This window comes from Gobius niger (assembly GCF_951799975.1).
Source record: "Gobius niger genome assembly, chromosome: 1".
Lineage (NCBI taxonomy): Eukaryota > Metazoa > Chordata > Actinopteri > Gobiiformes > Gobiidae > Gobius > Gobius niger.
In genome coordinates, this window is record NC_136852.1 from 4,237,434 (window position 1) to 4,250,791 (window position 13,358).

At 39.5% G+C, this 13,358-nt stretch overlaps 1 protein-coding gene across 1 annotated transcript in view; it reads left to right on the plus strand.

Moving 5' to 3' along the window:
* LOC306966731 (neurobeachin-like) overlaps positions 1–13,358 on the plus strand; it is a 684,825-nt gene that overhangs the window by 349,778 nt on the left and 321,689 nt on the right. Inside the window, exon 34 of the mRNA XM_079561544.1 lies at positions 12,451–12,515. Within this exon, the coding sequence (XP_079417670.1) occupies positions 12,451–12,515 (65 nt within the window). The remainder of the gene's footprint in view (positions 1–12,450; positions 12,516–13,358) is intronic.

The following is a 13,358-nucleotide window of genomic DNA, read 5'->3' on the forward strand; positions in this document are numbered from 1 at the left end:
GAACAAGGCCATCTCAGTTGAGTCTGATTTTAATGATGGAAGGTCTCCATGTGCAGGATGAAAACCAGCGCCGGCCCCGCGCTGACAGCTCCGACTGAAGCGCCACAAACGGCCCGGCCGGGTTTCAGGACGAGGGGCCGCGCTCGGTTACGGCGGTGTGGGATTTGGAGCGAGTCCTTTTAACCTCTTACCACCCGCCAAAACCAAATGCATCCTCTCCTCTTTGCCATTGTCGTCACTTTTTATTTGCCTTATGTGTTTTTGTCACTTTTTTATTGCACTTTTTCTGACTTTTTTGTTACTTTATTGATGCATTTTTGTCTTTTTTTTGTGCTGGATTTTTGTCTATTTTTTTGCTTGATTTTTTGTAATTTTTTGCTGGATTTTTGTCTTTTTTTCTGCTGGATTTTTGTCCTTTTTTCTGCTGGATTTTTGTCCTTTTTTTTGCTGGATTTTTGTCTTTTTTTTGCTGGATTTTTGTCTATTTTTTTGCTGGATTTTTGTCCTTTTTTTGCTGGATTTTTGTCTTTTTTTTGCTGGATTTTTGTCCTTTTTTTGCTGGATTTTTGTCTTTTTTTTGCTGGATTTTTGTCCTTTTTTTGCTGGATTTTTGTCTTTTTTTTGCTGGATTTTTGTCTATTTTTTGCTAGATTTTTGTCTTTTTTGCTGGATTTTTTGTCATTTTTTGCTGGATTTTTGTCTATTTTTTTGCTGGATTTTTGTCTTTTTTTGCTGGATTTCTGTCATTTTTTAGCTGGATTTTTTTTTTTTTTTGCTGGATTTTTTGTCATTATTTGCTGGATTTTTGTCTATTTTTTGCTGGATTTTTTGTCTTTTTTTGCTGGATTTTTGTCACTTTTTTGCTGCTCTTTAGTCACCTTTTTGTCATTTTTGTCGCTTTTTGGGGTCACTGTTTAACGCTTTTTTGTTGCGTTTTCATCCTCATTTTCCTCTCGTTTTTTGCCTCTGTTTTGAAGAAGCTTTTAGATTTGGAGAACAGGACAAAACATGTTCAGAGGTTAAAAGATGGTGCTTTTTCTTCAAATGGATGAAGAATGATGACTCCTGTGCCTTTGCGCCGCTAACACCGGCGCTGTCCGGGCGTTATTTATCTCTCTCCGTGTCCAGACGTTTCCCACGGACTCGCAGAAGGTCTGGAACGACAGAGAGGATTTGGGAAGTTTAGGTCGACTTTGCCGTCCGTGTCGAGAGTTTACTTCTCTGTTGGGAGCTCTGGCAGATCCGTGTTCAGGGACCAAAATCCAGCCCCTTTTAGCCACATTCTGTAATAAAAATGACAGCTCTCATTGCATCACGGCAACATGGCGGCGCTTCTGAGTCTTTCCCACGCTTATTCATTCACAAATACTGACAGGTTTAGCATGAAAGGCATCAAACATCATGTTATTATGTCATTCCCTCATTAAAAACATGCCTGAAGTGTTGCCTTGGCACATTCACGTATTTTTGAGTAATCTGTAAAAACTCTGATGGCGGCCATTTTAGGGATAGGTTTGCCTGAGTCCTCCTAGGAACGCCCCCACCTCCTGGAGACGCCTCCGAGCTTTCGTCACCAGCCGAGTAACCAACCACTGCTCCTCAGCAGAACCCCCTCCCCACTGATGCCACAGACAGCGTGTGGAGGGGGCGTGTCGGAAAGGGTCAGAGGTTCTTAAAGAGACAGAGGCCTATTTCAAGACATTCACTACAGCCATTTTGAGAGAGACATTTTATACAAGGCAGTTATTCTAATTTACTGCATTTACAGACCAACAGAAGGTTTGCTCATCATTGCAGTGTGATATAGATTGTGCTATGTGATTGAAAAAAGCATAATACCCCCTCTTTAAGAAATGCTGAATATGAATATAGTTTTCTACTAAATAAAGACACAAAGACATGGAGAGGAGCAAAGTGGTTCAACAGCCCATAAATACATAAATAACGGAGAATGCTAACATGATGCCACATGTCCTACAGAGCATAAATTCCAGAGTTTGTAAGGAAAAATGTTAAAATTAAGTATTTTCCTCCCCCTACATGTTTCAACAATGTCCTAATGTGTACAAGACCTGTTCAACACAACTGCCTCTAAAATCCTGCACTGTCACTCAAAAAGTGCCGCTTAATATAGAAGCTGCAGTTGCACATAAGACCTGAGGTGGCAGTAGTGAGTATAAAATGACCAACTTGCCTCTAGTCTCTTTAAAATAATAATAATAATAATGTATGAATTTTTTTGGTACTTTCTGCATGTGTGTGACGTCAGGCAGCTCGGAGAAAGTCGTGGCTTCTGTCTGAATCGCCGACAGAATCAGTGACTATACAGTCGACTATAGTGCGGGCCTGTGCAGTGCATAAGGGGTTAGGGACGAGGGTGGACGCTTGGATACATGCACAGATAATAGTTTTTTTTAGTCGTAGAGACATGAGCGACGTGGGACCGAACTGTGGAGGTCTAGCCGTGAAACACAATACACGGCCATAGAGTCTTTAAGCGTTCTGCCATACGGTGAAGACAGTGGAATTAGAACAAAAGGTAAAAACTCCTTCAGCGTAACCAAGCGTCCTGTCAAAACAACTTCCCGTCAAATCCCTAAACTTTCTCCTTCTCACATAACGACTGCTCTGCTGGGAGCTGTCAACCCCGGAGCCTCCTCCCACTGAGCGAATGTGCCCCCGCTGCCCCTCTCCTGGCACTGCCCCGGCTCCTGCCCCTCCTCTTATTTATCTTTGTCACGTGAGGCACCTCTTAGGGGGGAGGGGGGAGGCCCGTATGCATCATAACTGTCCAAATTCAGAACAGCTCACTCGGGACGGGGTCTGTCCGGAGGAGGAGGAGGAGGAGGGGCGAGCACTGCAAAAGTGAATCGCTTTAGTGGAAGGTCCCTGAGGCAAAGAAAGTGAGGGGATTTAAGGTGGTGATTGTCCAAACTCACATCTTTTTCCTGTCTTTGTAGAAGAATCCTTTAAGTCAGGGGCGGCTCTTGGCCAATCAGAGTGCGGCGGCTCTTTGAATGGGTTTGTTTAACCTCTTAACTCCCGCCTGAACCGAGAGGATCTTTTTCCTCACGTCATCAGATTTTTTTTCCATCATGTTTTGTTGTTGTTGTAACTTTTTTGTCATTTTTGTTGTTGTCATTTTTGTCCATTTTTCGTCAATTTTTTGTGATTTTTTTGTCATTTTTTGTCAATTATATTATTTTTTCACATTTTTATCACATTTTAGTATTTTTTTTGTCACATTTTGTCACATTTTTGTCATTTTTTGTCACATTTTTGTCATTTTTTCGTCAATTTTTTATCACATTTTTGTCATTTTTTTTCAAATTTTTTGTGATTTTTTGTCATTTTTTGTCAATTTTATTATTATTTTTGTCACATTTTTATCACATTTTTGTCATTTTTTTGTCAATTTTTATCAACTTTTTGTCACATTTTGTCACATTTTTATCATTTTTTTGTCATTTATTTGTCATTTTTTGTCAAATTTTATCACATTTTTGTCATTTTTTTGTCACATTTTTTATCACATTTTGTCATTTTTTCCCTCAATTTTTTCGCAATTTTTTGTCACATTTTGTCACATTTTGGTCATTTTTTTTGTCACATTTTTGTCATTTTTTTGTCACATTTTTGTCACATTTTTGTCACATTTTTGTCATTTTTTGGTCATATTTTTATCATTTTTTAATCATTTTTTGGTCAAATTTTTATCATTTTTTCGTCAATTTTTTGTCAATTTCTTGTGACATTTTTGTGAAATTTTGCCACTTTTTCATCAATTATTTGTCACTTTTTTTGTTACATTTCCATCATTGTTCCAGTTCTGTCACTATTTTCACAGCTTTTTTCCAGAAGCTTTTGGACTGGGGTAAAGCCAAACTGGTGAAAATGTGCTCGGTTCAGGTGGGAGTTAAGGGGTTAATATAATGCGGCTCTTTGCTTAAGTATTTGTACATATTTCACATAAACTCGAACAGACTTTAAGAATCTTGACCAAAAATCCAACCTCTGACTGGACTGAGCACATTTTCTCCAGTTTGGCTTTACCCAAATCTAAAAGCTTCTTGGAAAAAAGTGTTAAATTATCAACAGAAATGACATGAAAACGAGGATGAAAATTCTGAAATGAAATAAGACGAGCTCTAATGAAGCATTGACATTTCTTCCACAGGTTTTGACTGTAACAAATTCAACATAAAACAGAATCTGCACAGTCCAGTCAGGACCAAACTGCCCTGAGCCCCAGGCCAGGGGCGAGTCAGAGGAGGGGGCTCAGTGGGCAGGGCCCCACACACATAATACTCCAGCATTAAAGTCCAAATAATAATAATAATAATAATAAATGATTCAATTCTGTCCCAGTCTGAGCAGAACAGACTGTCTGTTTATTTAATATATATTGATTTCAATCTTGGTGAGGAGTAAAGCCAATAAATCTATTACAATTATTGAAAAGTGTAGCCACATATTTTATTTATTGACCTTTATTTAACCAGGACAGTCCCACTGAGATTAAGAATCTCTTTTCCTGGCCCCAGAGGGGAATCTATTGTACATGTTTTTTATGTACATTTTTGTTTTTTTATGAAGACTTTCTTTGCAAAACAAAATGAATATACAGTTGTGCTCAAAGGTTTACAGACCCTGGCAGAATTTTTGACAATATTATGACAATTTTGCAAAGAATATGAAAGATAACACAAAAGTTTTTTTCACTCTATCATAATGAAAGAAAGAACCAAAATGACCTTGATCCAAAGTTACATGTTCTGTGTATTTGCCCCTTTAACATCAATGACAGCTTGGAGTCTTTTGTGGAGAAGATTCTGTATAATCTCATGGTAAAGTGGCCCTTTCCTCTGGATCATAAACTTTTATCAGGGTCATTGTTGGTGCTTTCATTTTTCATTATGATTTAACCTCTTACCATCCGCCAAAACCAAATGCATTCTCTCCTCTTTGCCATTGTCGTCACTTTTTATTTCCCTTATGTGTTTTTGTCACGTTTTTATGGCACTTTTGTCTGGATTATTGTCACTTTTTTGTTGCTGTGTTGTCACTTTTTAGCTGGATTTTTGTCTTTTTTTTTTTGCTGATTTTTTGTCACTTTTTTGCTGGATTTTTGTCATTTTTTGCTGGATTTTTTTCACTTTTTTGCTGGATTTTTGTAATTTTTTGCTGGATTTTTTTCACTTTTTTGCTGGATTTTTGTCACTTTTTTGCTGGATTTTTGTCACTTTTTTGCTGGATTTTTGTCACTTTTTTGCTGGATTTTTGTCACTTTTTTTGCTGGATTTTTTTCAATTTACATCCTAAATTTCTTCTCGTTTTTTGGCGCTATTTTAAAGAAGCTTTTAGATTTGGAGAATTTGGAGAAAACATGTGGGAGTTAAGAGGTTAAACAGAGCAAACTCTTATATATTATTCTTTGAAAAATAGTCAAAAAATCCAAAGTTCAGCCCGGGCGTGTAAACCTTTGAGCACTACTGTATGTCATGAGTGAAGAGAAAAATAATTAAATGAATCATCTGAGGTTTTCACTCTTCTGCTAATGTGTTTTTATTTTTTATTTGACTCTGTTTTTGTTCATATTCTAAATGCAAATGTTTAAAAGTCTCTGCTGTGGACTTACTAAGCAGGGACAGTAGATATTTTTGCAGTGCCCAGGAGAGCGTGAAGGGGGGGCGAGGGGGGGTGGACATTTGGAGCGCAGATGCTCCACAGTTTGTCATCAGTATCTCTGGCTGACTGTCTTCCTCGGCGGGTCAGGAGGAGAAGCCGCCGCGTGAAGCCGCGTGTGTCAGAAACGACAAGTGTGCAACAAAAACACGGCCCGTACATAATAATGTCACTGTCACGAGCCGAGCGGAACACGGCGCTCGGGGAGGACCCGGACTAACCACTGACAGTCCTGCAGAGGCCACAGACAACAGGAGCCTCAGCACGCCGGGTATTTAACAGAGAGAGTTCATATTTTACAGCAGAGAGAGCTTTGACACGAGAGAGAGCAGAGGTTTGTCAAGTTTGCATCGATTGAACAAAACTTTAAAGTTACCACAACTAATATAACTTTTTCACAGCTATTTGTGTCTCCAGGTGTAACTGATTAAAGCTAAAATATAATTCTTACAACAACAATACAATATAATATATATATTTATATATACCATGGTCTGGGTGAATACTGGATTCTGATTGGCTGGTGCATTATTTTGGTATAACCGCACACGTAGTCCGGTAGTTAAATCACTGGGATATCACTCCGCTGTGGGCATCGCCATAGCAACGCATGACACAGCTGAATCAGATAAAGGCGTAATTAGTGACTGACAGGAACGTATGAGATGGATTTTGTGTTAATTTCAACGTTTTTGGCCAAAACAAAACGTTTGATAAATGTTTGTAGAGGAGAGTGAGCAGCTAGGTTAGCTACTGTTAATAACATATGAGCTTTACATTTCTATTGAAAACGGTTAAGGCTGTTCATCATTTTCAGGCGTACATAAAATGATCCTGCATTGAAGCATATTTGTCTGGATTAGTAAAGTCAAACATAAAAGTTTCAGTTCGTGGGGCCCAGGTGTGAGCGACTCCACCGCAGCTGTTTCCATAAACAGTTGAGCTGGTTGAGCTAGCTAGCTTTAGCTTCAGGTTAAACAGCGTAAAAGTGAAATAACTCCTGCCCACGAGTGCCGCATATCGGTGTTTACTTCCAGGGAAAAGTGTTTCCGGGTTAGTCCTGTTGTGTTGTGATTCTGTGCTGATGTTGTGTCGTTGAGCCTGACTGAGATCCTCGTAATAGCTGCGGAGAATGACTCGCTCTGAGACCAGCCTTCAGTGACCGGCTAATAACCCACACAAAATAGTCCCGTAGTCTGGCAGATTTAGTGAGTTTAGTCAATGAAAAAAACATTTATTCTAAATGTTACGTTTGTGGAACCCTGGTATAAGCGGATTAAACAACGAGGAGCCGCAGTAGACGTTATAATGCAGGAGTAACACCACTGCACTGCGCGTCGTGGTGCTCTTGACTCCGCGTCACTGAAACGCTGCCTCACCGTGTTCAGTCCGGACTCAAGGAACCACCAGGTGACCCCTCCCTGAAGATCTCAGGGCCCGAGATGGTTCACTTTGTGCCCGACCATGAAGAGACTTGTAAACTAGCAGAGCTATTTTAAAATCTATTCTCTGAGCGACAGGAAGCCAGTGCCGAGACCGGAGCACTGGACTAATATGTTCGTATTTCCCGGTTCGAGCCGCAGCGTTTTGAATAAACTGCAGTTCTGACGGCTCGTTTAGAGAGGCCAATGAACAGGCCGTTACAATAGTCTAACCTGCTGGAGACAAGTGCATGAATAAGTCTCTCCAAATCCAGTTTAGACACTCCATTTTTTATTTTAGCAATGTTTTTGAGGTGATAATAGACCGCTGATGTAATGGACTAATCTCTTTGAAGTTCTTCCTACTCACTCATGTACATAAATACTTGTTTGGTTACTTATTTTCCTGACTTGGGGCGAAGAATCGGGGAAAATGCGATTATTTGCATTAAAACAATGAAGTGTTTGACCAGTTGTACTTTCCCTGAAGCTTAAACACACGTCTAAAGCGACATGACGTGGATTTCTGTCTCATTCATAAACCAGCTCCAGCCTCGGCCTCTTCCTGGGCCCCTTTGCACCTTTGCCATTATTGTATTCTCGCTCGTGTTCCCACAGTGCTCCGCTCAGCCTCGCTCCAACTGCTTTTTAATGGCTTCCAGAGCACCCCCTCTTCCCCCCCCCTCCCTCATCTGTCAGTGCGCGGGACGCTGCAGGAAACGGCCCGGGATACTGTTTCCTCGGCCGCAATAGCATCTCCTCCGTTCGCAGTGTTTACGGATACACTTCTTTACGAGGCCCCGTCTCTCCTCAAGGACCGACGGCCGGCTCGGATTACGGGGGCATCGCGAGAAATCTAAATTATGCTTGAAATATGGCGTTTAGACCGGGGGCGGGGGGGGGACACAATACGGGGCCCATGGATCTTCACGTCGAGCGGATCAAAGGGCGTTTGCTCGCACATCTGCCGCGGAAAGACGATGCCGACTCGCTGATTGTTCGGAGAAAGTGTAATCCCGAACAGACATTTTTGATGCTGTTTTAGGACGTGATTAAAGCAAGATTTTGGGGTCACTTTGAAACAGTAACACGAGTAAAAGCACGGTGAGAGTTTGCAGCGACTCAAACCGTTCAGAGTGTCCTTGACTTTACTCTGTTCCTGCTTTTCGCCCGGGAAACTGAATGAATAAAATTGCACAGCGGGCGGCTCAGCTCTCGACAGACCTGACTCGTTGTGTTTCTGAGAGCGAGTCTTCAAACACCAGTTAACCTCTTACCGCCCGCCTGAACCAAATGCATTCTGTCCTCTTTGGCCATTATATAGGTCTGTGTAACACCTCATTTGAAAGCTAAGACCCACAAAACTGATCTTTTTCCTTGCGTTGTGTCACCTTTTTTATGTTTTTATTTTTTGTTGAATTTTGGTCACATTTTTGTTGAATTTTTTCAGATTTTTATCAGATTTTTGTTGATTTTTCTGTTGAGTTTTTGTCACATTTTTGTTGAATTTTTAACACATTTTTGTTGATTTTTTGTCACATTTTGCTGATTTTTTGTCACATTTTTGTTGATTTTTTGTCACATTTTTATTGAATTTTTGTCACATTTTTGCTGAATTTTTGTCACATTTTTATTGAATTTTTGTCACATTTTCGTTGAATTTTTGTCACATTTTTGTTGATTTTTTGTCACATTTTTGCTGAATTTTTGTCACATTTTCGTTTAATTTTTGTAATTTTTTTGTTGAATTTTTGTTGAATTTTTGTCTTTTTTTGTTGAATTTTTGTCACATTTTCGTTTAATTTTTGTAATTTTTTTGTCTTTTTTTGTAGAATTTTTGTCTTTTTTTGTTGAATTTTTGTCACATTTTTGTTGAATTTTTGTCACTTTTTGGTTGAATTTTTGTCACATTTTTGTTGAATTTTTGTTGAATTTTTGTCACTTTTTTGTTGATTTTTTGTCACTTTTTGGTTGAATTTTTGTCACTTTTTCGTTTAATTTTTGTAATTTTTTTGTTGAATTTTTGTCACATTTTTGTTGAATTTTTGTCACATTTTTGTTGAATTTTTGTCACTTTTTTGTTGAATTTTTGTTGAATTTTTGTCACATTTTTGTTGAATTTTTTTCACTTTTTGGTTGAATTTTTGTCACATTTTTGTTGAATTTTTGTCACATTTTGGTTGAATTTTTTTCTTTTTTTTGTTGAATTTTTGTCACATTTTTGTTGAATTTTGTCACATTTTTGTTGAATTTTTGTTGAATTTTTGTCTTTTTTTTGTTGAGTTTTTGTCACATTTTTGTTGAATTTTTGTCACATTTTTGCTGAATTTTTGTCACATTTTTGTTGAATTTTTTTCACTTTTTGGTTGAATTTTTGTCACATTTTTGTTGAATTTTTGTCACATTTTGGTTGAATTTTTTTCTTTTTTTTGTTGAATTTTTGTCACTTTTTTGTTGAATTTTTGTCACATTTTGGTTGAATTTTTGTCACTTTTTTGTTGAATTTTTGTCACATTTTTGTTGAATTTTTGTCACTTTTTTGTTGAATTTTTGTCACATTTTGGTTGAATTTTTGTCACTTTTTTGTTGAATTTTTGTCACATTTTTGTTGAATTTTTGTCACTTTTTTGTTGAATTTTTGTTGAATTTTTGTCTTTTTTTTGTTGAGTTTTTGTCACATTTTTGTAGAATTTTTGTCACATTTTTGTTGAATTTTGTCACATTTTTGTTGAATTTTTGTTGAATTTTTGTCACATTTTTGTTGAATTTTGTCACATTTTTTGTTGAATTTTTGTCACTTTTTGGTTGAATTTTTGTCACATTTTTGTTGATTTTTTGTCACATTTTTGCTGAGTTTTTGTCACATTTTTGTTGAGCTTCTGTCACTTTTTGGTTTATTTTTACTTTTTGGCATTTACATCCTTGTTTTCTTCTCATTTTTTTGTGTCTGTTTTGGTGCTTTTTTCCCAAGAAGCTTTTTGATTAGGGTAAAGCCAAACTGGAGAAAATGGGATCCGTTCAGGTGGGAGTTAAGAGGTTAATAAACATAATCACTACATGCCGTCAGTAACTCTTTCATAACCAGAAGATTAGCAATAACCCGGTCACACACGGCCTTCAACACCAGAAAAAACCCATATATGACTCTTGGTTCTCCTTTTCTAACCCGGATATGTGGTCATTAAACATGCATCAGTAAATCCCCATCAAAAGGAACATTAATATGCACATATTGAGTCCTGGTCTTTTGAGTTCAGGAAGTTCTTGTTTGCGGCGTCTGTGTCTGGCGCACAGCTCCAGCTCCGGATCCATTTCCTATTTCTTCTTCACGTTCTCTCCTTCTGTTAATGAAGACCATGAGGCACAATCGTGTTAAGTTCTGCTGTTGGGTCGGGACCGGATTGACATTAATGATATAATATATAATTTTTTTTGTGATCAATTTTTTATTGATTTTCCATTAAAGTGTAGGGGTGAGAATCCACATATTCAGCATGTATATAGTACAGCGAGAGGTGCACACAAAAATATATAAAGTATAGCGCAGATACATACTGCAAACTCAAAGGCATGCTACCCCACCCCAACCATTGGGACCCAACTCCCGCCCCCCATCCCCCACCACCCCTGAACCCTGACCCCATCGTATTTTCTATTGATAAAATTCAGAGTTGACATTGGATGGTTATTTGTACTGTCCATTTCTTACCCTTAATTGATTGAACCAAGATTAAACAGACACATAGATACTGAAATATAATTGTAAACATTACAATGAAATCAAGGATATAGATATAGATATATAATAATGTAGCAACATGGAGATGTGAAAACAGGAAGCGACCTCGCTCTCTCCTGGTGCGGCTTAACTTTTTACCTTTTTCTGCAAACTGCCTTTGTGGTTTCTGTTCCACATTGTTTTCTGGATACTTAGTACATCTGTGCTGTGTTCTAGTGGAGGTTTGGTGGATTTGTTTATTTTGAGAGTCCAAAATTGTTTGAAAGAAGCTTTTTAAAGGTAGACAAAATGCTGGCTTCTCAGCTAAACCCATTTGAGATCTACACATTTCTTCTTCTGAGACGCTGAAGAGGCACCGAGAGCCCCCAGAGCTGCAGCTCAGAGGAGGAGCCACAAGAGGAGCTACAGGAAACAAGGAAGAGACAAACGAGGAGATGGTGAAAGACTGTTGTGGAGCGGAGGGAGCTGCAGGAGGAAGAGGAAGAGGTGGAGCAGACCAGTGCAGGACACCACGCTCTGAAACAAACCCAGGAGGTGATGCACTGTTTCAGATGATCAGAGGAGACTGAGGGCAGCCAGGTTTCTTCCAGTTGCTAGTTACCCCGACCTCCAAGGTCTTGCGGGTCAGGTTGTTCCATAGTGGCAGCTCAGGACTAACACCTGAACATGATTTCGTTATATGTTTGTACAATGACAATAAAGCACTCACTTACTACTTACTTACAGACCCTTTCCAAAAAATTTGAATATCATGGAAAAGTTAATTGATTTCCATAATTCCATTCAAAACGTTAAACTTCCATAGATTATAGGTTCAGGGCCCACAACTTAAACGATTTCAAGTATTTAGTAAGTATTTATTTAGTTTATTTGCACATACAGTAAGTTGGGCTTCCCACAAAAACAGGAATTCCAAAGATTAGAATACTGTGAAGAAATCAGCCCAAGTTTTACAGGGCATGAATGTTTTACACACGACTCTGCTGAACTCAAAGCACCTGCACAGGTTTTCCCAGGTGTCATTAAATTGCTTCACTTTGGTTCAGTTGTCTCAGGATCAAAATGGGGAAGACGACAGGTGATAAACAAGACCAGATAAGTAGGATCTTCTACACCTCACGAGACCTGACTTCCTGTTTGGCTCGTGTTTTTCCGTCAGCTTGATGATTGAAGATTGGATTTTATGACCTTCTAAGATCGCGGAGGCCGCACCGGACCTTAACTGGATTTAACGTGTCTCCGGCGTAGCATTTGCACTTACATCAGTCTGGGACCGCGCCGGCTTGAATTGTTCGGGGAGAGGTCGTACGTTTGGACCAGCATTTGAATCAAGAACACAGCAAATCCTTCCAATGCTAAGTTTAGAATAAAGTTCTGTGTCTCATGAGCTCGAACCAGTTTTGGTTTGGTCACGAACGGTGAAGGTGGGAGTTCAAGATGGCTTCTCATGTGTTTATAAACTTTATAAAAGACAGGTAAGATAAGGTGGGTCAGAACCAGCACCAAAGAGCAAAGGCTTTTCGGCGCCAGACGGTTCATTTTCCGCCGTGTTGCTGCTTAACGCTTAAAATATTTTCAATACATTTTGTCTGTCTTCTGTTCCAGGAGTGGCAGAACTCTATCCAGAAGAACGCAGGCCTGGCTTTTATCGAACTCATCAACGAGGGAAGGTAAAGGAGGTCGTTCTGTTTTAGAAAAAGTTAGATTTTTGTTAATAACAGGAAAACAATGAAACATAAATAACTTGTACGTCATGCAAAGGCGCTCAAATGACATAAAAGGTGCATGTAAGTATTCGATTGTGGAAACTATGGCACAGTGAAAATGCTGACCTTTTGACCTGATTTATGGTTAATATCTCGTTAAGTTAGTAGCACCAAACCAAACAGTAAAAGTAAGTGCCTAATTATAAAACATGGCACATAAATGAATAGTAAATAAAAGAGTAATTGTCCACATCGTCCCTCTCTGCGTGCCGAGGCGTGTCCTGGAGGTGCAGCTTAGAGGCGGCTCAGCTCTGGCCCATCTGCCGACCCATCTGTCCCGGACCGAGCCCAGACTGCGGTCCAGACTGTGGCCAGAGCTTAGCCCCGTCCCCTGCTGGCCCCGGGACAGACGTGCAGTGGGTTTGGTCGCTTCGGCGCTGTCCAGGGTGCTGATGAGGAGTCTTTTCCGCACCGGCGCACCTGTTCCGTCTCACCGGGCTGCACCGTTTCGGAAAGAGGGAATATCGAGGACTTTTTACAGACAGGGTCACTCAGAGGCGCGATTAAGGCGAGATCCGGCAGGTGAAAAGATACAGTGTCATACAGCCCAGTATTATTATTAGTAGTAGTATTATTTTTCATGAGTATACCTTGGGTCAGGACTTTTACGGGGCAGACTTCACACGGAACTTTGTGATTCTGTTCAGTCGTGCTGTGCTCACATACACAACAAAGAACGCTGACATGATAAGGAACAAAGTCATATGACGGTTTAGGGCAGGGGTAGGCAACGTAAGGCCCGGGAGC